Source organism: Argiope bruennichi, chromosome 9 (genome assembly GCF_947563725.1).
Source record: "Argiope bruennichi chromosome 9, qqArgBrue1.1, whole genome shotgun sequence".
NCBI lineage: Eukaryota > Metazoa > Arthropoda > Arachnida > Araneae > Araneidae > Argiope > Argiope bruennichi.
Window position 1 is genome coordinate 86,748,946 of NC_079159.1, and position 27,619 is coordinate 86,776,564.

At 32.1% G+C, this 27,619-nt stretch overlaps 3 protein-coding genes across 3 annotated transcripts; all 3 read right to left on the reverse strand.

Annotated features, from left to right (window-relative positions):
- Nucleotides 1-384: 384 nt before the first annotated feature.
- LOC129984524 (serine/threonine-protein phosphatase 6 regulatory ankyrin repeat subunit C-like) lies at nucleotides 385-2,808 on the reverse strand. The gene has a single exon (XM_056094421.1). The coding sequence runs from the start codon at nucleotides 1,751-1,753 to the stop codon at nucleotides 479-481; it is 1,275 nt and encodes a 424-aa protein (XP_055950396.1). The 5' UTR covers nucleotides 1,754-2,808; the 3' UTR covers nucleotides 385-478.
- A 10,382-nt stretch (nucleotides 2,809-13,190) lies between these two features.
- LOC129984513 (serine/threonine-protein phosphatase 6 regulatory ankyrin repeat subunit B-like) lies at nucleotides 13,191-15,011 on the reverse strand. Its single transcript, XM_056094406.1, has one exon. The coding sequence runs from the start codon at nucleotides 14,755-14,757 to the stop codon at nucleotides 13,528-13,530; it is 1,230 nt and encodes a 409-aa protein (XP_055950381.1). The 5' UTR covers nucleotides 14,758-15,011; the 3' UTR covers nucleotides 13,191-13,527.
- Nucleotides 15,012-18,794: 3,783 nt separating this feature from the next.
- On the reverse strand, nucleotides 18,795-21,257 carry LOC129984460 (serine/threonine-protein phosphatase 6 regulatory ankyrin repeat subunit B-like). Its single transcript, XM_056094347.1, has one exon. It carries the CDS (start codon nucleotides 20,720-20,722, stop codon nucleotides 19,445-19,447), a length of 1,278 nt encoding a protein of 425 aa, XP_055950322.1. The 5' UTR covers nucleotides 20,723-21,257; the 3' UTR covers nucleotides 18,795-19,444.
- Between the last annotated feature and the right edge of the window lie 6,362 nt (nucleotides 21,258-27,619).

Sequence of the window (27,619 nt, forward strand, 5' to 3'; positions counted from 1 at the left end):
GGAAACTTGGTGGAAAATTTGAATTTCTACGCACCATAAAAAGCAATTACTGACACTTTAATAAACAATCCTAAGTAGTCATTGTAAATACAGTGTGGTACAAATATTTTATGATGCAAATTGTATTTCTCATCCATTTTTACATTTAAACCAACATTTTTTTCTGTCCTACATGCGTTTCCTCCATCAGTCTTACTGCTCTAGGCAGCTGTCTATGAAATCCGAAGATAAGTGAAGTATTGGGCAACCGGAGCTAAGTTTTTTAAAAAAAATATTTCAACTTAGCTGTAAAAAGTAAACCTTTAAATTGCAAGGTGAAAATGAATTTACAAAGCACAAATACATTTAAAATCTAAACATAATGATATAAATATAGCTTTTTATTTTTCAACATTTTCATTCAACGATTTATGAGGATGAAAATATTGAAGTTCGAATTTCCGTCTTAAAAACATTCAATTTCAAAAATATATAACATTCATACATTTTTATACAACATGTTGCAGATTCTGCAGATTTTAAAAAAGGAGCTGTCAAAAGAAAAGGCCAGAAACAAATTAAACATTTCAAAATTGTTCAAATAATAACAGATGCGAAAACGCGAGTCAAAATTTAAAAATTCTACTAGTTCACCATTTCTGTCCATCCAATAGCCAGTTTCTGAAGTTTTAACAGCCAGATACTCTCTGCAAATACCAGATACGATCATGTCAATATATATGGTATATTCGCATGTCTTCAATTTTTCTAGTGTTTTATCAAAAATTTCAAATGAATGCGGTATCTCTTCAGAAATACTATAATAAAATCCCCTCGAAGCCAAATCAAAAACAGTATAACCTGTTACAAGTTCATCATCTTTCATTTGTTCAATTTCAAAGCGGCAGTACCAAAAGAATTGGCACAGATAATTTTTCGTTTTTCCGCTTATGTCTGCTATTATCTCACATTCTCTACTGTTAAAATCATTTTTCCGAAACACAAAAAGTTTGAATAAATACTTTGCTTTTTCTTGTTCTGAAGGAGATGCATTGTAAAGCCTTTCAAGATACACATCTAACGCACTTTCTGAATAGGTATTTTTGTATGCAAGACTACTTTCATGTCTGAGGAGTTCAGTCACAATTGAAACATTAATTTCTGTTCTATCTAAAGAATAATGTAAGGAATCCTGATCAAGGTAATCGCTTAATGAAGGGTTGGCCCCTCCTTCGAGTAATATTTGGACAATTTGAAGATTCTGTTCTTTCACTGCCCATATCAATGGAGTTTCATATAAACCGTTACATATGTTGATATTCGGATGATATTTCATAAGAAGTTTGAGGGCTTCCAAATCGGCATGTGATCGAACTCCAGGACATTCATGGTTAGTCATTATCCACTGTAAAAACTCCCAGTTATCAATGGCATAATGCATTGCAGTATTTCCAAAATCGTCCTGTATATCTATTCCCGCATTGCATTTTAGAAGTATTTCCATTGTTTTGTATTTCCTAAAACCAACAGCGAAGTGCAGAGGAGTATTTCCGAGGTTGTCCGTACGATTCACATCGGCTCCAAAATAAATTAATTCCCGTACAACTTGCAAATAAGCTTCCGATTCTTGCTCATGTTCTTCCTTTTTACAAACGGCGAAGTGTAGAGGTGTGTTCCCTTCGCAATCTGCAATATTTGGATTTATCCCTTCACTGAGGAAATCACGAAGTGCTGCAAAATCATTAGCCGTGATAAAGTCACGCAATAAGCTCATTTTAATTACATAATCTAATAAAAATATTATTTCTTGTCTGAAAATTTTTTGGAACAATCGTTAAATTTGCTTTTCTGCTAAATCTAAAGTTAATGCATTCCTTTTGAATTTAAAGTTAATTTTTACTGGTTTATTAAACTTTTTGGAACATTTAACTTTTTAGAAACAAATAGTAATTCAAGCAGATTTACCTTCAGCTCTCTCAACATTTTAACGAGTTGACTTGCCTGTCTTCACAGATGTTACCCAACAATTCTGAGCTATCGTTTTAATTAGATGACTTCTTCTTTACTTCAGTAGAGACGTATCGGAGAAGAGAACTTCTAATCATATGATTGGTCTGAATGTCAAGGACCTATTAACGAGGCCAAATATTGCCCACAATGGATAGCCATGCCTATTGAAGGAAAATCATGTGACCGCAACCAGACAATGTGAAATAACTGTTCCAATGAAAAAAACCAATAACTACTTTCTTATTGGGTCAGCGTATGTTCCTGAGGTGGACGAGAATTTCCATTACGCGAAGTAGTTAGCCTCGTGTGAACGCTCCTTTTTTTTACATATCTCGTATCAATAAGATGTATTTAAAACACTACACATAAAATATTTAAAAAAAATCGCGAAAATTCATTAAGAATGTCACAATAGTTACATTTCTGAAATTTTATAGATATTTTGATTTTAAAAGGCTATAAAATGAGCTTCTCTGTTACCGTAATGCTTTTTTGAATTTAAAGAAAAAGATTGTCAAGACTTTTCTTGTTTTTTTTAATTAATTCAAATTTTCATTAATAACATTTAAAATCACTACAGTTCCAGATTTTTTTTTATCTCCAAATATATACATATATATATGGATTTCGTAGTTGTAGTTTGATTAGATTGCTCTATAGAGCAAAAACAATTCATGCAAATAATGCTTATCACATGATTTAACAAAGAATTTACCTAATTTTCTTAGACTTTTGATTGTTTTGGTCGCATATATACACTCGGTAAAACTAATGGTTTGGCTTGTAAGCGTATACATATATCCGAAGGCAAGCTATTAATTCAAGCCTCAAACATTTCTACTGCCTGTCACAGGAAGCTCAGTGCAGTGAGCAGTAAAAAGGTTAAACAAGGATCGACTCTCAAACTTTCTTGACAGATGGTGATTTCACTTCTGGCTCTTATTTATGACATATGTGGTTAAATATTCGATTCATCTGCTCATAACAACTGCTTTTCTCTATTTTTTTATAAGCATTATCTAAGTTTGAGTACATTTTAATATCGATCTTATTAACTTTTTGAGAAAGTTTAGTTATCTTCTCAAGAACATGAGTCATTTTTTTGTGTTTATGAAACCCACATGGCGAAAGTAGTTCCTCATATAGAAATTTCCACCTAGGTCTACTTTACGAACTGCAAGACTTCTACTGAATTTTTTCATGATTTCATTCAGAGTGAGCCTATCGCGTTTTTAAAAGCACTACCATTTAAAATAATAACGTTTCTTCAAATTTCAGTTATCGCCCTTGTCCAAACACTAGCATTAAAAATAATGATTTCAGTTCGATATCTGTCAGACTACAGTTTATTACTTGATCCTAAGACAGGATAAATGATGATGTATTAGTTGCCAGAAAAAGATTTTTATTATGATTTTATTTTAATCTTACGGGAAAGACAGTTGTCTACAACCATTAAAATGTTCATCTCTTTACATAACATTCCCAGTTGGGGAACTAATCAGTGAACATTTCCTGAGTCATCCTCTGATTTTAATTTGCATTGCGCTCGATATAGTAATAAATTAACTTTTTTGGACGTGGTTTTTTTTAACGTAGATTTTTAATTTTAATGATGGACCGTAACTTTGCTTCCAGTCTAGACATATTTGCACAATACCAAACACTTGCTCTTGATATATATGTCCGATGTCTTTATTTTTAAGCTTTGAAGCGAATTTGTATTCATATAGAGAGCGCCTCATCCTGTTAGATGCATTCGACTACTGATGCTCGGCAAACGAAACGCGAAATTCATCTGGGATATATGCTTCGTCTGCTAATTCAACACCTTTTTGAAAACTGTGTTTCTACTGACGCTTTCTGTTTCTTTTTCAACATATAAATCCAATTACATTTACGTATTCATTTTTTTACAAAGTCTTCGGAATCTTCACAAAAAAAACGGTTCTTTAAGAGGTGCATTCTTATTCTCTAATTTCTGAAACTGTACTTTCATCACGTGTTACACGCACTCATCTTTCCAAAATTGCCTTCGTTTATATCCTCCATCTGGTTGTAGATTCCTTATCAAACCTATATTTCAATAATAAAATAACGATACCAGCATATTCAAGCTGATTATATTTAGAAAATTGGTCGCACAATTTTAGAAATTCAAAAAAGTTTAAATTAAAAAAAACGACATGTGTTCAAGGTAATATTGATAATAATCTTTGATTTCACCTATTAACAATCTTAAGTATAAAATATAAAGGATACTTGAAATTTTGAATAATTGATTTTATTTATACTTTTCATAGGAATATTATCTTTTATAAAAGGGTCATAAAGCCCAGAGAATTTTTTAAAAGGAAATTTGTTTTCATGAAAAACTAGTAACAGTTAGCAGACCAAAGAATTTTTCAGCCGCTAGATAATTAAGCAGATTTCATTAAAAATTAACATTTTATTAAAGTTTCTTTTTTTTGTCTACTGCTTATCTACTAAAATGCAAGTTTAAAATTTAATTTCTTAATTGTCAGAGGGTACGTATATGGTTCTATTGATAAAAATATGTAAATATATTAATATTTGTCTACTTGCAGGTAATAAAGGTACTGCTTAGAACAATACAAATTATATATTTTTTATACATATAGTCAGTTCTATTAATAAAAGATGCATTCTTACTGGAATCCACTTCCATTCAATTACAATATCAAAATGGATATGCAAACATTTGTATATTCAAAATGGAAACTGTAATTAGTTTAATTAAATGAGTGGCTGATTTTCATGTTTAAAATCTGAACAATGTATATTAGAACAATTCTCTTCGAATAACAGATAAGTTTAATTTCATATTTCTATAAAAAACAAGAAAATACGTTACACATTTAGTAAAACATTTAATCCAATTTCATAATAGTAAATCATCGAGAACATTGTTTTAATTTATCATTATTTTATTAAGGAAAAGGCAAAAAATGAATAAAAGAATTTAAGATTTATATTTGATAATTATTGATTTCTTAATAGAAAAATATAAAATTTCGATAATTTGATAGTCCATGTAAATTGATCAGTTTGGGACAAATTTAACAATAAAAATTGTTTTGCTGAATCAAATTGTGGATTCTATGGAAGGTGGACTTGATGGAAAATTAATATTTTTATGTACATAAAATGTAATTACAAACACTTTAATCAACAGTTCTAAGAAGTCACTGTAAATACTTAATGTGGTTCAAATATTTTATAATGCAAATTGTATTTCTATTAAATTTTCATATTTAGATAAATTCACACATTTATCTTTTTTACTATCCTGCATATGTTCTCTTCCAGTCTTACTGCTCTCAATAGCTGAGTATCAAATCTACCAATAAGAGAAGCAGTGGCCAAAAGGAAACCTCAGTTCTAAAAAATAACATTTTAAAAAACATTGCAACGTAACAATTAAAATTGAAATATAAAATTATATGCTGCTCATAAATTTATAATGAACATATAAATTTAAAATTTAACATATTGGTAAAATTCATGCTTGTCTCTGAAATTCATATTTTTCACCCTTTTCTTTAGAATGAAAAGTATCAATTACAAATCTTCATTCTGAAATCATTCAATCGCCAACTTAAATCACATCAATGCATTTTTGTACAATACGTTGCAGATTCTACAGATTTTTAAAACCGAATTGGTTGAAGAAAACGCTAGCATCAAATTAAACATTTCAAAATGTGTCAAATAATAACACAGGCGATAACGCGTGTCAAAATTTAAAAATTCTACTTGTTCACCATTTTTGTCCAACCAGTAGCCAATTTCTGAAGTTTTAACAGCCATATAGTGTCTGCAAATACCGGATACGATTATGTCAATATATACGGTATATTCGCCTCTCTTCAGTTTTTCAAGTATTTTATCAAAAATTTCAAATGAATGAGGCATCTCTTCAGAAATACCATAACAAAATCCCCTCGAAGCCAAATCATAAACAGTATAATTTGTTACTAGTTCATCACCTTTCATTTGTTCAATTTCATAGCGGCAATACCAAAAGAATTGGCACAGAAAGCTTTTCGTTTTTCTGCTTATGTCTGCTATCTCATGACATTGTGCATACTTAAAATTATTTTTCCGAAACACAAAACGTTTGAATAAGTATTCCGCTTTTTTCTGTTCTGAAGGTGATGCATTGCAAAGTCTTTTAAGATATACATCTACAGGACTTTCCCGACGGTTATTTTCGGATAAATGATTACATCCATGTCTGAGGAGTTCTGTCACAATTTCCACATCAATGTCCGTTCCTGTTAAAGAATAATGCAAAGGTCCATTACCGCAGAAATCACTTAATGAATGGAGGGCCCCTCCTTCGAGTAATATTTGGACAATTTGAAGGTTCTGTTCTCTCACTGCCACTATCAGAGGAGTTTCATATAAACAGTTCTGTAAGTTGATATTCGGATGATATTTCATAAGAAGTTTGACAGCTTTCAAATTTGTATGTGGTCGATCTCTAGGTCTTTCATAGTCATATATTTTCCTCTGTAATATAAGGAAATTTGCAATGGCATAATGCATTGCAGAGTTCCCTATAATGTCCTGTATATCTATACTCGCACTGCATTTTAAAAGTGCTTCCATTATTTTGTAATTCCTAAAACCAACAGCAAAATGCAGAGGAGTATCTCCGAGGTTGTCCGCACGATTCACATCGGCTCCAAAATAAATTAATTCCTTTACAACTTGCAAATTGGCTTCACATTCTTGTATATTTTCTTCCTTTTTACAAACGGCGATGTGTAGAGGTGTGTTTCCTCTTGCATCGGCAGTATTCGGATTTTCTCCTGCTCTGAGTCGGTCACGAAGTGTTGCAAAATCATTAGCTTCGATTAAGTCATGCAGTAAGCTCATTTTGAATACATAAACTAATAAAATATAATTTCTCGAGAGAGAAAAATTTTGGAACAATTGTTTAATTTTTTTCTATTCTATATCCAAAGTGGATGAATTCCTTTTGAAATTGAAGTTAAATCTTACTGGTTTATTATCATTCCATTTAGTTTTTTTGAAATTAACAAAAACTCATAGTGGATTGGCCTTCAGCTTCTTCAATAGCTTAACTAGTTGACATATCTATCGTCACAGATGCTATCTAATTGTTCTGAGCTATCGTTTAAATTAGATGATTTCTTTACTTTAATTACGATGTATCGACGAAGAGGATTTCTAATCATATAAATGGTCCAAATGTCAAGGAACATTAACACGTGGTCAACTATTGCATGCAATAGAAAGCCACGCCTAATTCAGGAAAATCACATGACTGCAACAGGACAATGGAAGTTGAGTATCTATTGAGAGTCCCAATAAAACAATCATTTTCCAGTTTCCTATTGGACTCATGTCACCTGATGTTCCTGAGGTAGGTGTGGCCTTCCCCTGCGAGCAGTAGTTGGTCTCATATGAACGCTGCTTCGGGATTAGGTTGTGGAAGTGAATGTATTTGCAATCAAATTTGGTGCAACTATTTGATAAACTCCTGATTGAATTATTTCACATATTTTATTCTTTCCTTAAAAGAAGCTTAAATTTTATTCTATTAATGCAGGAGCTTTTCTGCTTCAAATTCCTTGCATTTAAATTGGCTCTTTAATTTTAAAATATGCAATTTCAAAACTTTCAACTATAAGTATTAATATTTTTTAAAGCATTATGGAATCATTCTGAAATGCAGCTTGAATATTATAATTTGGAATAGCTCCATACTATCAGATTCATAACAGATATTCGTTACTTTGTGCCCAATTTGAAACGACTCTTTGCTATCAGATCGGAACTATGTGATCACCTCCAAATTTTCATATTGATTCCAGGCAGGAAATTACTCCAACTAAGCTAAACTGAACTTCATACAAATGTTCAATAAATCCATTATAGAAGTGTACATCTTACATCTCTGCACCTAGGATTACAATTTGTTGTCTTTGGGTTGTTCATGAGAAGTATCATAAAGGAATGGGATGTATTTAGAAACTCGTAAATGAAAGAAGGAGAAAATGAAAAATCTATAATGTTTTATCTATAAATATTGTAATACTGGTTTTACATAAAATAATATTTATTAAATTTTTAATGCAGCATATTAGACTTCTCCATACAAATTTCAGAATCAATGTTACAAATAAAATTCTTCAGAGTAACATATTGCAGACCTAATGGTGAAAATTTTCCTTTATTTATAGCCTTACTAGCAATACGTTTCCTGAAAAATATTGATTTGAAACTATTGATGATAACTTTAAGGATAGGATTGCCCTTAGGTAATTGATTGTTACTTTACACTTTCATTATGTAATATAAATTTCAAAATTTATCTTAAAAAGTAAAATTATTTTCCAAATTCATCTTTCTTAGGTTTTAAGAATTGAAGATACTCACGTGTTTAAATGTTTGATAAGACAATAAAAAATTGTTTTAAAGTTTCCCCAACAATAAGATGTGTTTAAAACACTACACATAAAATGTTTTAAAAAATCATGAACATTCATAAAAAATTTCAAAATAGTTTAATTTCTAAGATTATAAAGATATTTTGATTTTAAGAGGCAATCAAATGAACTTCTGTACTACAATAACGGTTTTTTTATTTTAAATGAAAAGATTTCAAGGCTTTCCTGGTTTTTAATTAACTCAAATTCAATTAATAATATTTAAAATCACTACAGTTTCAGATTTTTTATCTACAAATATATTTCTCGGCATTTTGTATTTGTAGCTGAATTCTATTACTTTGTAGAGCAACAACAATTCATGTCAATAATGTTTATCATGTGATTCAAGAAAGAATTGACAGAATTTTCTTAGCCTTTTGATTGCTATGGGCGCATATATACACTCGGAAAAACTTGTAGTTTGGTTTGACTTGCAGGCGCATACATATATCCGAAGGCAAGCCATTAATCCAAGCCCAAATGATCTCTACTGCCTGCCAAACGCTGCTCAAATGAAGCTTAGAACAGTTAGCAGTAAAAGGGTTAACAAGGAACGACTCGCAAATCTTTTTGAGAGATCGTGATTTCACTCCAGATTCTTTTTTATGACTTATATGTTTAACTCGTTGATTCATCTGCACATAAAAAAACTATTTTTCTCTACTATTTCTTATAATCATTTTCTAAAATCGAGTAAATTTTAATATAGGCCTCGTTATATCTTTTAGAAAGGCTAGTTATCTTCTCAAAAACATGGGGATCATCTTATTTGGTATTGATGAAACCCAGATTGCGAAAATAGTTCCTTATGCTCACATAGAGATTTCCATCTAGACCTACTTTACGAACTGCAAGATTTCTAATAAATTTCTTCATGATTTCGCTGACAGTGAGCGTATCGGTCTTTTCCAAACACTATTCATTGAAAATAATGATGTTTCTTCTAAATTCAACTCGATATCCAATAGACAACAAATAATTACCTGATCAAAAGACAGGTAAAATGATTATGTATTTATTGTTGTTGTTGCTTATGACCTTTGGATTGAACACCAATTCAAACCAATCCCAAGAGATCGGAGAAAGAGAGGTGCAGTAGCTTCTGAGGGTTAGGACCCCTCAGCATCCGAGGACAAAAGTCTCACTTTAGCTCATATGACGATGACACTCACACACTTGTTTGCTCAACCCCTTTTTTTATGGGAGAGATCTTTCACACTCCTCACAGATAGAACAACGATGCCTAAACCGGGACTCGAGCCTGGGACGCGTAGATAACAGGCAAGACGCGCTTCCCCTAGGCCAGGAGCCGGTTTATGCATTTGTTGACAGAAAATGAATTTTAATGTGATTTTAGACTAATCTTACGAGCAAGACAATTATCTACTACCATTAAAATGTTCGTCTCTTTACATATCAGTCCGAGGGTCGCGGTGGCCTATGTTGAGATCTCGACTTCGGGAACGGAGGGTCTCAGATTCAAGTCCAGATTCCATTGAAGTATCGTCACGTAAGTGGGTCTGGTGCACGTTAAATCCGTCGGCCCAAACGTCCAGCCGCTGGTGTGGTGTGGAAATTTGATGTGGTTGCCAGCTCAGGTGTCGCCCTTCTCATCTGACCGTGGTTCAAAATGACGAAGTCCGTCGCAAAATAGTCCTATTGTTGCTTTAAAATGGGACGTTAATATAACTAAACTAAACTAAATATTAAATGTACTTGGTGAACTAATCAGTGCACATTTCTTCATTCGTCTTCTTATTTTTATAGGCATTGTGTTCGATATCGCAATGAATTAACTCCAAGGAGACTTAATCCAAGTAGTTTTAAAAAATTCCTTGGATTTTATGTTTTACTGATGAACAGCTATATTTTTTTCAGTCTAGACATATTTGCACTCTGCAATATAGTTGTTCGATATCGTAATGAATTAACTCCAAGGAGACTTAATCCAAGTAGTTTTAAAAAATTCCTTGGATTTTATGTTTTACTGATGAACAGCTATATTTTTTTCAGTCTAGACATATTTGCACTCTGCAATATAGTTGTTCGATATCGTAATGAATTAACTCCAAGGAGACTTAATCCAAGTAGTTTTAAAAAATTCCTTGGATTTTATGTTTTACTGATGAACAGCTATATTTTTTTCAGTCTAGACATATTTGCACTCTGCAATATAGTTACCCTTTATTTAGGACTTTATTCAGAGCATTTAAACTTTATTGTATTCAATTATAGTCTCATTACGTTGAACATATTTCTCTACAGATACTCAGCAATAAAACGGATAATTCATATTGGATATATGCTTGCTTGCTCCTTCAGTTCAATGTGATTTTTTCACCGCTGTGCTATCTATAGCTTTTTTTATCACTATTTTTACTTTTTCCAGACGTAAAAAACTCAATTATGAATATTTATTCAGTTTTTACAAAGTCTTCGGCCTATCCACAGAAAATGGTCCATTAATAAGTGTGTCGTTCGTTATGTTTCAATTTTAGAAAATATCATTCTAATGCCTGTAGATTAAATATCACTCCTTCATTATATCCAATGTTGTAAATTAATTATCATTTCAATAATTAATAAACGATTCCCTCATATACAGAATTTGAAAAATTGTATCAAAAATCATATTGTATTAAAATTGCATAAAAAAATGACATGCGCTCAACTAAAATAGATAACAGTTTTCGATAGTTCTTCTAATGCAAAGCAGAGCACTGCGGTTTCAGAGACAGAGACTGGTTGATATAAGAGTCAAGATGGAAAGTTAGTTTTGTTGCTTTTGCCTTATCTGTCTCCCCGCCTAACTTACCAGTCTAGCAATCGAATTTATTATTTCAAGAGTACTGTTGATCACTAGAATCCACGTATTTTTATATGTAATTAGATACGGTAGATATTTATTTTAGTTTACTTTAGTTATATTAACGTCCCGTTTGAAGCAACACAACGGCTATTTTGGGACGGACCTCGTCATTTTGAACCGCGGTCAGATGACGAGGACGACATCTGATCTGGCACCCCCCTCTCCACACCACACCACACCAGCGGGAGGACGTTTGGTCATGACGGATTTAACGTGCAACAGACCCCCTTACACGACGGTTCTTCGGTGGAATAGGGTCTCGAACCTGAAACCCTCCGGCTCCGAGCCGAGACCTTACCACCAGGCCAGATACAGTAGATATCTTCTACCTTACATAGAGTTGTATATTTGCGACCAATACAAGCAAAATTATTGTTTTTGTACTCGTAAACGAATAATGCAATAACACAGATAGTATAAACAGAATAATAGCAATTGTTCGAATATACAAATTCTTTCATATGGTTAAAAAAAAAGGTTTTGGGAAATGGGTTTTTGGTTGTTCGTTCAACAAACATTATGAAAACATAATTGATAGAAGTGATTTTTTTAACAACGTCCTTTTGACCTAGAAAACTTGCCATTCTTCTCATTTACCGTCACCCATATAGCACATATCTAGAATATGACTGATAGAGTGACCTTCATTTTTCTAACTTTCATTTGCAATTTAATGTCTCAAGAAATACGAATTGAACAACTCAGTTTTTCGTCGTTAAATATTAATTCTACAAAATGTCAGAAAATAATATTTTTTAATATAACATGCGAATTTATTTGACTTATTAATTAGATTACGTACTTATGAAAAAATATAAAGTATACTAGAAAAGTTGAATAAATGATTTTATTTAGCTCTTCATAGAAATATTATCCTATACAGAACGCTCATTAAACCTAGAGAATTTTTGACGAGGAAATTAGTTTGATTGAACAAATAAAAAATATAGTATTCAAAAAGATACTCAATTGTTAAAGAAACAAAACGGTTATCTGTAAAAAATTAGCTTTGTGTGCAATTTTCATTCTTTTATTTATTTAATTTTTGTATACTGGTTGTCTACTAAAATACCAGTTGAAAATTTGCTTTCTAAATGGTCAAAAGGTAAGCGTATAGTTCCATTGACAGAGAAATACAAATATATAAATAATATTTTGTCTATATGCAAGTAACAAATTTACTGATGAAATTAATACAAATTCTTTATTATTATACTGTTATTCAGTCCTATTAATAAAGGATGCATACTTAATGGAATCCACTTGCATTCAATTACAATATCAAAATGGCTATTCAAAATATTTGTATTTCCAAATCGGAAACTATAGATACTTTAATAAACGCAGCGGCTTCGAACAATGTATATTATGAGAACCCTCTTCTAATTACTGATTTAATTTTACAGTTCCAAAATATTACGGTGTTAATTTTGTTCAAACCTTTTGCAATCTTATAATAAAAAGAAAGCAAAAACTTTCTTCTTTATTTATATTATAGAAAGAGAACTAAAGGAATAATATTCATTCAAATTTAGCCATAATTATTGATTCCCTAATTTGGAAACAAGTTATTTGTTTAGTGGAAATGATTAGAAAAAAAATTCGTTGAAATTTAACATTAAAACTATTATTTTACGGAATCAACAGATGGGATTTTCAGTAAACAATTGATGGAATATTAATATTTCTATATGCCATAAAATGTAACGACATTTTAGAGAATAAATATAAGAAGTTATTGTAAATACAAACCGAGGGACTAATTTTTTACACTGATAATTTTATTTCTTATGAATTTTATTTGACATTTAGGCTAATTATATATTATTTTTTTTTACTGGCTTGCATGTGTGAATCATTCGGCCTCCCTGTTGTAGACAACTTCTTAGATCTTCTACGAAGTCCACCACTGCATAAAACTGAATGCTTACTTAAAAAAAGTAACATTTTTAAAGATTATTTTTATTATACAATAAAATCGAAAGCATTAAATTTTATGATGATCATGAATTTAAAATTTTAACTTAATGGTACAAATAATGCTTGACTCACAAAAATATCCTCACTTTCAACATTATTTAGAGCGAAATGTCTTTAGTTTAAGTCTTCCTTTTAAAAATATTCATTAACAAAAATAAATACTATTAAACATTTGTATACAAGACGTTGCATATTTTTAAAAAACTAACTTGTTGATGAAAACGCTAGCATCAAATTAAGCATTTCAAAATTTGTCAAATAGTAACAAATGCGATAACGTGTGTCAAAATTTAAAAATTCTACTTTTTCACCTTCTCTGTCCAACCAGTAGCCATTTTCTGAAGCTTTAACAGCCATATAGTGTCTGGAAATACTGGATACGATTATGTCACTATATACGGTATATTCGCCTCTCTTCAGTTTTTCAAGTATTTTATCAAAAATTTCAAATGAATAAGGTATTTCTTTAGGAATACCGTAATAAAATCCCTTCGAAGCCAAATCATAAACAGTACAATCTGCTACTAGTTCATCAATTTTCATTTTTTGAATTTCAAAGCGGCAATGCCAAAAGTATTGGCACAGATTGGTTTTCGTTTTTCTGCCTATGTTTGCTATCTCCTGACTTTGTGCACGCTTAAAATTATTTTTACGAAATACAAAAAGTTTGAACAAGTATTCTGCCTTTTTTTGTTCTGAAGGTGATGCCTTGTGAAGTCTTTTAAGATACACATCTATGGGACTTTCAAAAGGGTGGTTATTGTATTCAGGTTCACTTCCATATTTAATGAGTTCCGTAACAATTTCCTCATTTATTTCTCTTTGATCTAAAGAACAATACAAAGCATCATGACCGAATACATCTCTCAAAGTATAGGAGGCACCGTTTTTGAGTAATATTTGAACAATTTGAAGGTTCTGTGCTTTCGCGGCCCACATCAGGGGAGTTTCACATTCACTGTTATATAAGTTGATATCCGGGTGATAGTTCATAAGTAATTTCACTGCTTTCAAATCGGCCTGTGATCGATATCCAGGACGATCCTGGTTATAAATTGTCCAATGTAACAATCGGTTGTTGTTAATGGCATAATGCATTGCAGTGTTTCCATGTCGATCCTGCGTATCTGTACCTGCATTGCATTTTAGAAGAATTTTCATCAATTTGTAATTCCTAAAACAAACGGCCAAATGCAGAGGAGTATTTCCGAAGTTGTCCGCACGATTCACGTCGGCTCCAAAATAAATTAATTCCCGTACAACTTGCTCAGTAACTTTGGATTCTTCTATACTGGCCTCATTTTTGGAAACGGCGATGTGTAGAGGTGTTTTTCCTCTGGCATCTGGACTATTTGGATTTACCCCTGCTATGAGTAGGTCAAGAATTATTGCAAAATTATTTTCTCCTCTGATTATGTAGTGCAATAGGCTCATTTTGACTACATCAACTAATAAAATATATTTTCTCGGTTTAGAAAATTTTTGGAACCGACGTGCAATTTCTTTTTTTGCTTTACCTAAAGTTGATGAATTCCTTTTGAAGTTAAATATAAATTTTGCTGGGTAGTTATCACTCCATTTAGCTTTCTAAAATTTACTATAATTCCTAGCGGCTTTATCTTCTTCAACGGCTTAACAAGGTGATCCACCTACCTTCATAGATGCTGTCTAAATGTGGGTTCACACGAAGCCAACTATTGCGCGCAATAGAAGGTCACGCCTACTTCAGGAAAATCACGTGACTGCTACGGGACAATGGCAAATGAATGTCCCGTCGGGACAACAATTAGCCATTGACCCCTCGACAAGGGAACCATTGTCCCATTCACAGGGTGACAATACAGGGACAACAGTAGAGAGACAACAATTGCGCGCAACTGTTAGCCTCGTGTGAACCCACCTTAAGTATCCTGCGCCATCGATTTAATTAGATGAATTCTTCTCTAAATTAGCTAAGACGTATTGAAGAAGAGGATTTCTAAACATATAGATATTCCTAATGTCAAGCAGCATTTACACGAGGTAAGCTATTGCGCGCAATGGAATGTAACGCCTTCTTCATTATGATCACAAAACCGCAGTGGGGGAATGACAAATAACTATCCCAAAGAAACACCATTTGCCATTGTCTCTTTGGGGCCACGTGGTGCTACTGACAAAGGCACGGGCTTCCATTGTGTGCAATAAATGGCCTCCTGTAAACGTTGCTTCAGGATTTTGTTGTGGCAGTAAATGCTTTTTAATAAAATTTAGCAATACTATTTCATAACCATCTGATTGTACCATGTCACATATTTTTTCTTTCTTTGAAAATTGCTTCAAATTGTATTCATTCAATATAGAAATTTTCTGTTTGAAATTCCTGGTATTTGAATTGTATTTATTTAAATATCAGAATATGCAATTACAAATATTTATATATATATATTTTTAAGCATTGTAGAATTAATCTTAAATAGCGCTTGAAAATTATAATTTGGTATAATTTCATACGTAGCAGATATCTGTTATATTTGCCTATGAGCTCGTTGTTTAGAATATGAGATCAATTCAAAATTAAATTCAGATTGATTCCTATCAAAAAATTTCTCTAACTAAACTACACTAAACTAAACTTCAAATTGATGTTCATGAAAGTCTTTTATCAAAGTGTACATCTGGTAAATTTGAACTTATAATTACAATTTGTTTGCAGTGTTGTCATTGGGTTGTTCTTGAGGAAGATTATATCGAAATTGAATTTATTTAAAGACTCGTAAACAAAAGTTGTAGAAACTCAAATATCGATAATAATTTATACGAAATGTAAATACAACATCAAATAAAGGTTTTTTTTAAAAAGAATATTTAAGGTTTTTAAGAAGACACAGAAAAATTTTTTAGCTCATTTCGTTTAAAATTTAATAAATGTATGCATTTAATAATTAACGAATTATATCTTATGAATTCGATATTTGAGTAATTTTGCTTGAATATAGCTAGAGAAAGAAATGGTTTTAAAAAGATGAAAACGTTGATCCAGTTGGAAGACATACAGTAACGATCAAAGAAAACTCGTGGAAATGTTGAGTTGATAATGTTGTAATGTCTACGTTATCAAGGAAAGGGTTTGGGTAGCTCTTGAAGGTAAATGCCCCTGAACACCAGAGGGCAGATGTCTGACTTCTAGCTCATATGAAGATGACACTCCACACAATCGAATGCACAACCCCTTTTTACAGAAGAAGGGGAGGGGGTTCTTTCACACACCTCACAGATAAAACACAGGAATAAGAACAAACATGCTCGAACCGGGGACGCCCAGATCACGGGGAAGACGCGCTACCCCTAAGCCATGACGCTTGCAAATGCTGAGTTCGGTGAGAAAAATTGAATGTTATTTTAGCATAACATTATTGTAATTACAGATATAAAATTTTAATTATCTCATTACAAAAAAAAATATTTGCGCTGAACTGTTTAGAATTTGATAGCTGAAGAATAATTTTAAAAACTAGCTTCAATAGCTTTATAATTCAGTCTTTGGAGTTCTTTTGGAAATCTACGATGAATTATATTCTTTTCCGCCAACCTTTATTCTTGTAGCTATCATCTTTACGACTTTAGAGGAAGAAAGGCAAAATATGCAGTAGTGGATGAGATTTTCAATATCTATATAAAATGAATGTATCTTTGTCTTTCAGTTTTGCCGTAACAATGTGTTTTCTTTCCTTTATTCAGTTAAATTTAAACAACATAAATTCTTTCTTTCAATTTGCAAGTGAGACACGCTAGTGTCGAAAAGTATTTCAACAGAACAGTCAAAAGACAGGTTTCATTCCATTTGATTTGTGTTTTCATTTGAAACTCCAGAACACAAATGCATAGTTTTTGACATTTTCAAATCAACATTTCCATTGTTTGGTCATTTTGCATGTACAAAGCAGTTGCATTCTTTTGATAACGCAATCGTCTTTCAAATCGAAGGAGAAAAAAAAGAACGGGTTTTCTATTCTTGACAATGTTTTCTTTTACTTTCTAGAGAGGTTTATTTTTGCGCTTGAAAGCAACAGGGTATGAATGGAACTGTTGAGAAATTTCATTTTGTGAAATACATTTTGAACAAAATCTTATTTTAAGCATTCATCTCTTTAATATTATATGATAATTAATATAATTTATATATAACCAAACGCGATTTTTTCAGGCACATATTAACGAGATGAATTAATAAGATAAATTAATGTTTCAGGCAGATATTAACGAGATACTATTAAATGGAGAAATAAAAGCAAATAATAAATATCGGAGAGTTAAATAAGATTAATAATTTAATCCATTCGTTGCCATGAATCATGTGTGATTCCGACCGCTGTCTAATAAGATGCTTACTTATTTACGTTCTTATAATTGTAATAGGGAAGAAAATATCTAATTATTTGGTATGTATAAATCATTTCCTGCGTAATTTTTTAAACAAGGTTTAGCATAGTTATATTAATGTCCCCTTTTTAAAGAAACACTTGGACTATGTTGGGACGCACCTCGTAATTTTTAACCACGGTCAAATGACGAGGATGACACTTGAGCTGGCACCTCCTCTCCAAACTTCCACACCACACCAGCAGGTGGGCAGTTGTCCCCAACGGATTTAATGTGCACTAAACCCGCTTATACGACTGTTCTCGAACGATTGTGCAATCCGTTCTCGAACATGAAACTCTCCAGTTCGGAAGCCGAGACTTTACCAAAATATCACCGCGCCAATGTTAAAACAAAGAGAACTAAATGTAAGCTTGCTCTACTTGCATTAAATTCTACACTGAATGAAAATTTTTGCTGTCACGCGAATGTGAGTGACATGGCAGTATACTTGAAACTTATAATAAATTATTTTATTTAGCTCTTCATAGGAATATTAACCTATATAGAATGCTTATTAAACCTAGAGAATTTTTGACCGGAAAATAAGTTTGATTGAATAAATACAATATTTAGTAGTTCAAAAGATGTTCAGTTAGAGAACAAAACTGTTATCCTTAAAAATTAGCTTTGTGTGCAATTTGCATTCTTTTATTTGTTTGTATACTGTTTGTCTACTAAAATATCAGTTGAAAATTTGCTTTCTAAATGGTCAGAAGATAAGGTTATAGTTCCATTGAATGAAAAGTACAAATATATAAATAATTTTATTTTGTCTATTTGCAAGCAATAAAGGTATTGCTACAATTAATACAAATTCTTTATTATATTGTTATTCAGTCCCATTAATAAAAGATGCATACTTAATGGAAACCACTTGAATTCAATTACAATGTTAAAAAGGCTATTCAAAATATTTGTTTCGAAATCAGAAACCATAGATACTTTAATAAACGCAGCGGCTTCGAAAAATATGTACCATAATATTTTCTAACTTTTTGCAATCTTATAATAAAAAGAAAGCAAAAACTTTCTTATTTATTTATGTTATAGAAAAAGGGCTAAAGATATAAAATTCATTCAAATTTAACCATAATTATTATTGATTCCCTAATTTGGAAACAAGTTATTTGATTAGTGGGAAAGAATGGAAAAAAATTAAATTTTGAAGAACTTTAACATTAAAATCTATTATTTTACGGAATCAACAAATGCGATATAGAGTGAACCATTGATGGAATATTAATATTTCTATGTGTCATACAATATTATTACATTTTAATAAATGACTATAAGAAGTTATTGTTAATACACACTGAGGTACTAATTTTTTACACAGCTAATTTTATTTCTCATGAATTTTATTTGAATTGTAGGCTAATTATATTTTTTTTACTAGCCAGCGTGTGTGACTCATTCGGCTTCAATATTATAGGCAACTTTTTAGACTGCCTACGAAATCCGCCACTGCATGAATCTAAAACCATAGGAGCATCTGAAAGCTTAGTTAAAAAAAGTAACATTTTAAAAAGATTTTTTTATTACACAATAAAAACGAAAACATTAAATTGTATGTTGATCTTCAATTTAAAATTTTAACATAATGGTAAAAATTATGCTTGACTCGCAAAAATATCCTTACTTTAACAGTATTTAGAGAGAAATGCCTTTAGTTCAACTCTTCCTTTTAAAAATATTCAATTACAGAAATAAAGCACAATTAAACATTTGTACACAAGCCGTTGCAGATTCTGCAGGTTTTAAGAAACCAGCGTCTTGATGAAAACGCTAGCATCAAATTAAACATCTCAAAATTCGTCAAATAGTAACAAAGGCGATATCGCGTGTCAAAATTTAAAAATTCTACCCGTTCACCTTTTCGGTCCAACCAGTAACCAGTTTCTGCAGTTTTAATAGCCATATAGTCTCTGCAAATACCAGATACGATTATGTCAATATATACGGTATAATCGCCTCTCTTCAATTTTTCAAGTGTTTTGTCAAATATTTCAAATGACTGAGGTTTCTCTTCAGAAGTATTATAATAAAATCCCCTCGAAGCCAATTGAAAAATAGTATAATCTGTTACTAGTTCATCAATTTTCATTTTTTCAATTTCAAAGCGGCAGTACCAAAAGAATTTGCGCAGAAGGCTTTTCATTTTTCTGCTTATGTCTGCTATTTCTCGGCATTGTGTATTCTTAAAATAATTTTTCTGAAACACAAAAATTTTAAATAAGTATTCTGCTTTTTTTTGTTCTGTTGGTGATGCATTGTGAAGTCTTTTTAGATACACATCCACTGGAGTTTCTGAACGGTTATTTTTGTATTCATGGTTACTTCCATATTTGAGGAGTTCCGTCACAATGCCCTCATTTATTTCTACTTGATCTAAAGAATAATGCAAAGCGTCATTGCCATGTATATCTCTCAAAGAATAGGATGCACCTTTCTTGAGTAATATTTGAACAATTTGATGGTTCTGTTCTTTCACTGCCCATATCAGGGGAATTTCAGATAAAATATTATATAAGTTGATATCCGGAAAATAGTTCATAAGTAGTTTCACTGCTGCCAAATCGGCATGTGATCCTTCTCCAGGACATTTATAGTCAGACTTTGTCCACTGTAACAAATTACAGTTATCAATAGCATAATGCATTGCAGTATTTCCAAGATCATCCTGTATATCTATTCCTGCATTGCATTTTAGAAGAATTTCCATCATTTCGTAATTCCTAAAACAAACGGCAAAATGCAGAGGAGTGTTTCCGATGTTGTCCGTACGATTCACATCGGCTCCAAAATAAATTAATTCCCGTACAACTTGCAAACTGGCTTCAGATTCTTGTATATTGTCTTCATTTTTGCAAACGGCGATGTGTAGAGGTGTTTTTCCCATTTCATCTGTCGTATTCGGATTCATTCCTGCTCTGAGTAGGTCACGAATTGTTGCAGAATAATTCCCTCTTGTTATTAAGCGATGCAATAAGCTCATTTTGATGATATCAACTAATAAAATATAATTTCTTGACTGAAAAATAATATGGAATAATCGGGTAATTTTCTTTTCTGCTAAATCCCAAGTCGGTGAATTCCTTTTGAAGTTGAGTTTAAAGCTAAATTTTAATGGTATAATTCCATTTAGCGTTTTACAATTAACAATAATTCATAGCTTCTTCATCAGCTTAACAAGTTGATTCGACTATCTTCACAAATTTTATCTATCAGTTCTAAGCCATAGATCTATTTCGTTGACTTCTCTACTTTAATTAGGAACTAATGAAGAGGAGGTTTTCCAAATATATAGATTGTCCGTATGTTAAGAAACTTTTAAACGACGCGAACTTTTTCGAGCAATGGAAGGCCATGGCTACTTCAGGAAGATCACGTGATCCCAACAGGTCAATGGCAAATAACTCCAGTTGTCCCAATGAAGCGACCTTTTGCGTTATCGCGTTGGGGTTACATTATGTTTTTGTGGAAGGCGAAGCCTTTCATTGTGCGCAATAGTAGGTCTCATGTGAAGACTGCTTTAGTCGTGGCAGGGAATTTTTTTCAATAAAATTTGGTACTACTATTTGATAACCACCTAATTGTATCATTTCGCATATTTTTTTTTTCTTTCTGTAAAATGTGCATAAATTATATTCAATTTATGCAGAAACATTTCTGCTTTAAATTCCTGATATTTGAATTGTCCTTTTTTTTAATTTCAAAACATGCAATTACAAATATTAATATATTTTTTTCCCCTAAGTATTATAGAATTAATATAAAATGGCCCGCCGGCGTCCTGGCATAGGGGTAGCGCGTCTTCCCCGTGATCTGGGCGTCCCGGGTTCGAGTCCCGGTTTGGGCATGGTTGTTCTTCTGTTGTTCTATCTGTGAGATGTGTGAATGTGCCCTCCTGTAAAAAGGGGTTGTGCAAGCGAATGAATGATGCGTGAGTGGCAAAGTCGTACTCTTGGCCCTAGTTGGCGCTGCTATAAAAAATAAGAGACGTCCCCCTCAGGCTTAAATCGCTGTCTTCGTAACAGCGGGCTTGTCAGTGGCAAGTGCCATAAGAAACAAACAAACAAACAATAAAATGGCCCTTGAAGATTATAATTTGATATAACCTCATACATATCAGATTCATAACAGATATCTACTATATTGTGCCCAGTTTGAAATTATTATTTGCCTAAGCGATTGTGGTTCAGAACTATGAGGTCAATTTAAAATTAACTTCCTACTGATTCTAATCAGGATATTTCTCTAACTAAACTAAACTAAACTTCAAACTTCATTGTTGACTGATGTGTCCATCTAATAAATTTGCACCTATAATCTAAATTTGTTGAATTATTGTCTTCGGGTTGTTCTTGAGGAATGTCATATCGAAATAGAATTTATTTAGAGACTCGTAAAAAAGTATTAGAAACCCAAATATCTATAATATTTTATATAAAATTTAGGTGTAGCATAAAATACTGTTTTTTAAAAAAGAATTTTTAAGGTTTTTAAGAAGACTTAGAAAAAAATGTTAACTCAGTTTTTTTTTAACTTTTAAGCCTAAACATCATTTTGATTAAAATTTAATAAATATATGTATATAATGATTAACGAATGATATCTTATGAACTCGATGTTTGAATACCAGAGAAGAATATCGGTTTAAAAAGATGAAAATGTTGAACCAGTTTGAAGACATACAGAAACACTCAAAGAAAACTTGTTGTTATTTCTTATGGCACTTGCCATGGACAAGCCCGCTGTTCCACAGATAGCAATTTTAAGCCGGTGGGGGAGCGTCTCTTGTTTTTTAGTAGCTCCAACTAGGGCCAAGAGTGCGACTTTGCTACTCACGCATCAATCATACGATTGTACAACCCCGTTTTACAGGAGGGCACATTCTCACAGATAGAACAACCATGCCCAAACCGGGTCTCGAACCCAGGTAGCCCAGATCACGGGAAGACGTGCTACCCCTATGCCAGGACGCCGGCAGAAAACTCGTGGAAATACTGAGTTAATGATGATGTCATGTCCTCGTTACCATGGATAAGAGGTGCAGTAGCTCTTGAGGGTAAAGGCCCCTGAACACCCGAGGGAAGAAGTCTGACTTCTAGCTCATATGAAGATGACCTTCACACACTCGTTTGAACAACCCCTTTTTACAGGGGAGGGGGGGTCTCTTTCACACACCTCGCAGATAGAACATAAGGTTAAGAACAACCATGTCCGAACCAGGACTCGAACCCGGGAAGCCCAGATCACGGTGAAGACGCGCTACCCCTAGGCCAGGACGCTGGCAAATGCTGAGTTTGGTGAGAAAAGTTGAACGATTTTTTTACCATAACATTATTGTAATTACAAATAAAAAATTTTAATTATCTCAGCATTACAAAAAATATTTGCACTGAAGTTTTTCAGTAACATTAACTACTTAGAATTTAATAGCTGAAGATTAATTTTAAAATTTAACTTCAACAGCTTTATAATTCATTCTTTTGGAAATTTACGATCAATTTTATTTTTTTCCGTCAGCCTTTTTCCTATATATCACACTGTTACGATATTAGAGGAAGAGAAACCGAAAACCGGATGAGATTTTCAATACCCGTATAAAAGGAATGTATCTTGGTCTTTTAGTTTGCCGTCACAATGTGTTTTTGTTTCCCTTTATTCAGTTAAATTTTAACAACAGAAATTCTTTTATTCAATTTACAAGTGAGACACACCAGTGTCAACAAAGTAATTTAGAAGATGACAGGCCTCATTCCATTTGATTTGTGTTTTCCATTTTAAACTCCAGAACAAAAATGCACAGTGTTTGATATTTTCAAATCAACATTTCCATTGTTTGGTAAATTTACATGTACGAAGTAGTAGCATTCTTTTGACAATTCGATCGTCAGTTAAATTGAAGAAAAAATTCTATTCTTGATAATATTTTCTTTTACTTTCTAGAGGGGTTTACTTTTGCATTTGGAAGTTACGGGATAGAAAAGGAACTGTCATGAAATTTCATTTTGTGAAATGAATTTTGAACAAAATCTTATTTTAAATATTGTCCCGTTAATATTTAACCAAAGGCTATTTTATCAGGCAGATATTAAATGGAAAAATAAAGGTAAATAATAAAACTCTGAGAGTTAAATAAGATTAATAATGTAACACATTCGTTGCCATGAATCATGCCTGTAATTCCAACCACTATATAATAAGATGCTTACTTATTTAAGCTCTTTTAATTATAGTGGAGAAGGAAATATCTATATAGATAGTCTGTGTGAATCACAGGTGATTCACTTTCTGAGCAACAACTTTAAAACAAGGAGATATAAACTAAACGTAAACTTGCTATACTTGCATGAGATTCTACATTGATTGAGAACATTTGCTGTCACGTGAATGTGAGTGACACGGCAGTCAACGTAAATGATATCGAGGAATCATTTTTCAGTGATTTCTGTTTATAGATTACATCAAAAGTAATTTTACCAATATTTAGTAATGTATGCTTTTACCTTCTAACCTATAATGTTTTCAAAAATTCACATTTATATTAACTAACAAGGGAGAAAACCAACCAAGTGGATTTTCAGCAATTGGGTAATAAAGGGACGTTATGCTTCAAGGATCCACTTTCTAACTATATTATCGTTTGAATAAGTGAGTAATAAGTTGTATTGAAAGATAATAATTCGGCTTGCAGATTAATAGATGTCAAATTTTTAAACAGTGATAAATAATTAGTTTTCAATCATATTGAAATAAGCATTTTCTTTTAAGATGCATTCCTGATTATGTTAATCAGATGCCTGGAAAATAGGATGCCTTTCCAATAAATGAGTTAAATATAAAAAATAATTTCTGACTAGTTTAAAACTAATTTTAAAATTGTGAATTGCCGGCGTCCTGGCATAGGGGTAGCGCGTCTTTCCCGTGATCTGGGAGTCCCGGGTTCGAGTCCCGGTTTGGGCATGGTTGTTCTTCTGTTGTTCTATCTGTGAGATGTGTGAGTGTGCCCTCCTGTAAAAAGGGGTTGTGCAAGCGAATGAGTGATGCGTGAGTAGCAAAGTCGTACTCGTGGCCCTAGTTGGCGCTACTATAAAAACAAGAGACTCTCCCCCTGCGGCTTAAATCGCTGTCTTCGTAACAGCGGGCTTGTCAGTGGCAAGTGCCATGAGAAACAACAACAAGACAGATTCGTCCTTGTTTGATTACAGATTTGAGAACTGGATCTACCTGGAAGTTCTCCATGTGTATATAATGTTTATATTCAGTGAAACAAACAAAATTGTGAATTAATTTCAAATTATATATTAAAAGTTAATAATTTTCTCAATAACAGAATTGGTTTTTGTATTTTAAACTAAATTTACTGCAGAATATATCAATAATTGTCTTTTGATTGCTTAAAAAATACATTTAAATCATATAGAGATGTTACAGGAAAGTTTAAAAAAATCCTCAGAGGTAACAATAATTATTATAAGGCGTTATTATTATAATGGTAGAAAAACCTTAAATGCTGTTACAAATCAAATTATTTGATTGATCTCTTGTATTGTGTAGATGAACGTAATAATAAAAAATGCATCATGCTTGACTAATGAACACAGCATAGGTTCTGTACACCAAATTGTGAATATACGTCTCATTTTGATTTAAATAATAGTGATGATAAATGAAATAATAGCAATATAAAAAGCGGATGTGTCGGGGCAATTTACAGGCAAAAACTATAAAAATTGATAGAAATAACTTTGAAGGGTAAAATTTGAGCATTAGAACAATTTTTATAAATTTTAATTAATTAAACACTGAATGATATTTTGACGTTTTCCCAAAATAAATCAAGTAACAATTTTTGCCAAAAACTGAGATTAATATGAATTTAAAATTATATTAAAGTTACTTTAATGGCATGAATTTATCTACCGCGTCAATATGTTTCGAATTTAAAAATATTTTTGCGTAATTTTTAAAAATCAATTTCATTGCTGCAATAAAATTCAAATTCTTTTCATTGTTTCTTAAAATATTCGTGGGTATTTCTTTTGTTGTTAAAATTCTGAGCATTACCTGCCCAGTTTACATAAAGAATTAAAAACTGAAGTTACATTACCAAAAAATGTAACGTATAGGCTGAAATAGATTACCAAGATATTTCAGTTTTTAATTGGCACTATGGTGGTCATGGGAGTTGTTTATATATGAAACGCACATACGCGCAATTAACAGATTCGGAATAAGATTAAAATAGATATAACAATTTGATTTTGAAAAAATATTTCATCCAAGCAGTCATGAAAATTAAGTGAATCAAAAAATTTTTATTCAAATTAAACAAAACCAGAATTTTATATAATATCATGCGATCGGTCACCATTACACAGATACATTCACACAATAAATAGAACAAGACTAATGCTATTATATTAACAGTTATGTGGTTATAATACACATCACAATTTGATGCTTAAAATTATTTTGTTGAAAGAATCCTGAACATCAAATTATGCATGAGAATTCATTGAAAGGAAAACCTTCATTTCAGGGACCAGTTGGTCGTCAAAAGCAGCTAGTATGTAATGATGCGAGAAATGAAAAATTCCATTGCAAGCTGATATAAAATAGTTAGGAATTGCTAGATTAAACAAAAATTGATGCAGGTTGAAAATTACTTTTATAAAATTAAAAAAAAATATTTCCATTACTTTCATCTTATAAAAGAATCGTTTCTTGTTCTTTTGCAATATACAGGGTGGTTATAATTAAGGTTCCACTTTGAAATTGCCATGAAAGGAAAACTACTGGACCATATGTTATCAAACTTGGCAATAGTTTAAAGGAGATCTTGGGAATTTTTTCCCGCAAAAAATAAATAAATATAGTTCAAAAACTCGCCAGCAGAGATGAATTGGTGCTTTATCAATATTGTTAAGATTGTTAAGCAAAATAGGATATGAAGACATCGGTTTAAAATGTGTTTAATCATTTCTGAAATGTGTTACAAAGCATGTTCAGTGTGGGTTATCTCAAAAGCACTGTTTATGATTATAATCTAAAAGTCAAAAATTTGATGGAATTGAAAGATGCGATACACCGACATGTGCGTAACATTCATCCTGATATACTAAGAGCTACTGTTGAGAATGCAAGAAGTTAATATTTAACATGCTTTCAGAAAATGGTGGAAACCACATTGAATATGCTTTGTAACACGTTTCAGAAATGATTAAACACATTTTAAACCGATGTCTTCATGTCCTATTTTGCTTAACAATATTGATAAAGCGCCAGTTCACATCTACTGGCGATTTTTTCAGCTTTATTTAATTTTGGCGGAAAAGAAATTCCCATGACCTCCTTTAAACTATTACCAAGTTTGATAACCTTTTCCTTTTAGCTTTCCTTTTATGACCATTTCAAAAAGGAATTTTAATTATAACCGCCCTATATATTAAGAAACTATCCCTTTAGAGATAACACTTTTCAAATCCGATTCTCTTTTAGTTTAGTTATATTAACGTCTCGTTGTAAAGCAACACTAGGGCTATTTTGTTACGGACCTTGTAATTTTGACACCTGAGCTGGCACCCCCTTCCACGCCACGCCACGCCACGCCACACCACACCACATCAACGGGAGGACGTTTGACATGACGGTATTTAATGTGCAACAGACGACGGTGAAACCCTACGGCTCACAAGCCAAGACCTTACCATCAGGCCACCGCCGATTCTCTTTTGGACTGCAGCTTAGGGATTTCCTTTCCTGTTTCCCGACTAGAAATCTTTAATCTTGCGAGATGAAAATAAATATTTTCTCATAATTCTTTTTTTCTGTCCGCTGATGAAATATTCAATTTTCTGAGATGGAAATAAATATTTTCTCATTG

Bases quoted from the DNA above. Each gene is read 5' to 3' on its own strand.
- LOC129984524 (XM_056094421.1), bottom strand. From the start codon at position 1,753: ATGAGCTTATTGCGTGACTTTATCACGGCTAATGATTTTGCAGCACTT.
- LOC129984513 (XM_056094406.1), bottom strand. From the start codon at position 14,757: ATGAGCCTATTGCACTACATAATCAGAGGAGAAAATAATTTTGCAATA.
- LOC129984460 (XM_056094347.1), bottom strand. From the start codon at position 20,722: ATGAGCTTATTGCATCGCTTAATAACAAGAGGGAATTATTCTGCAACA.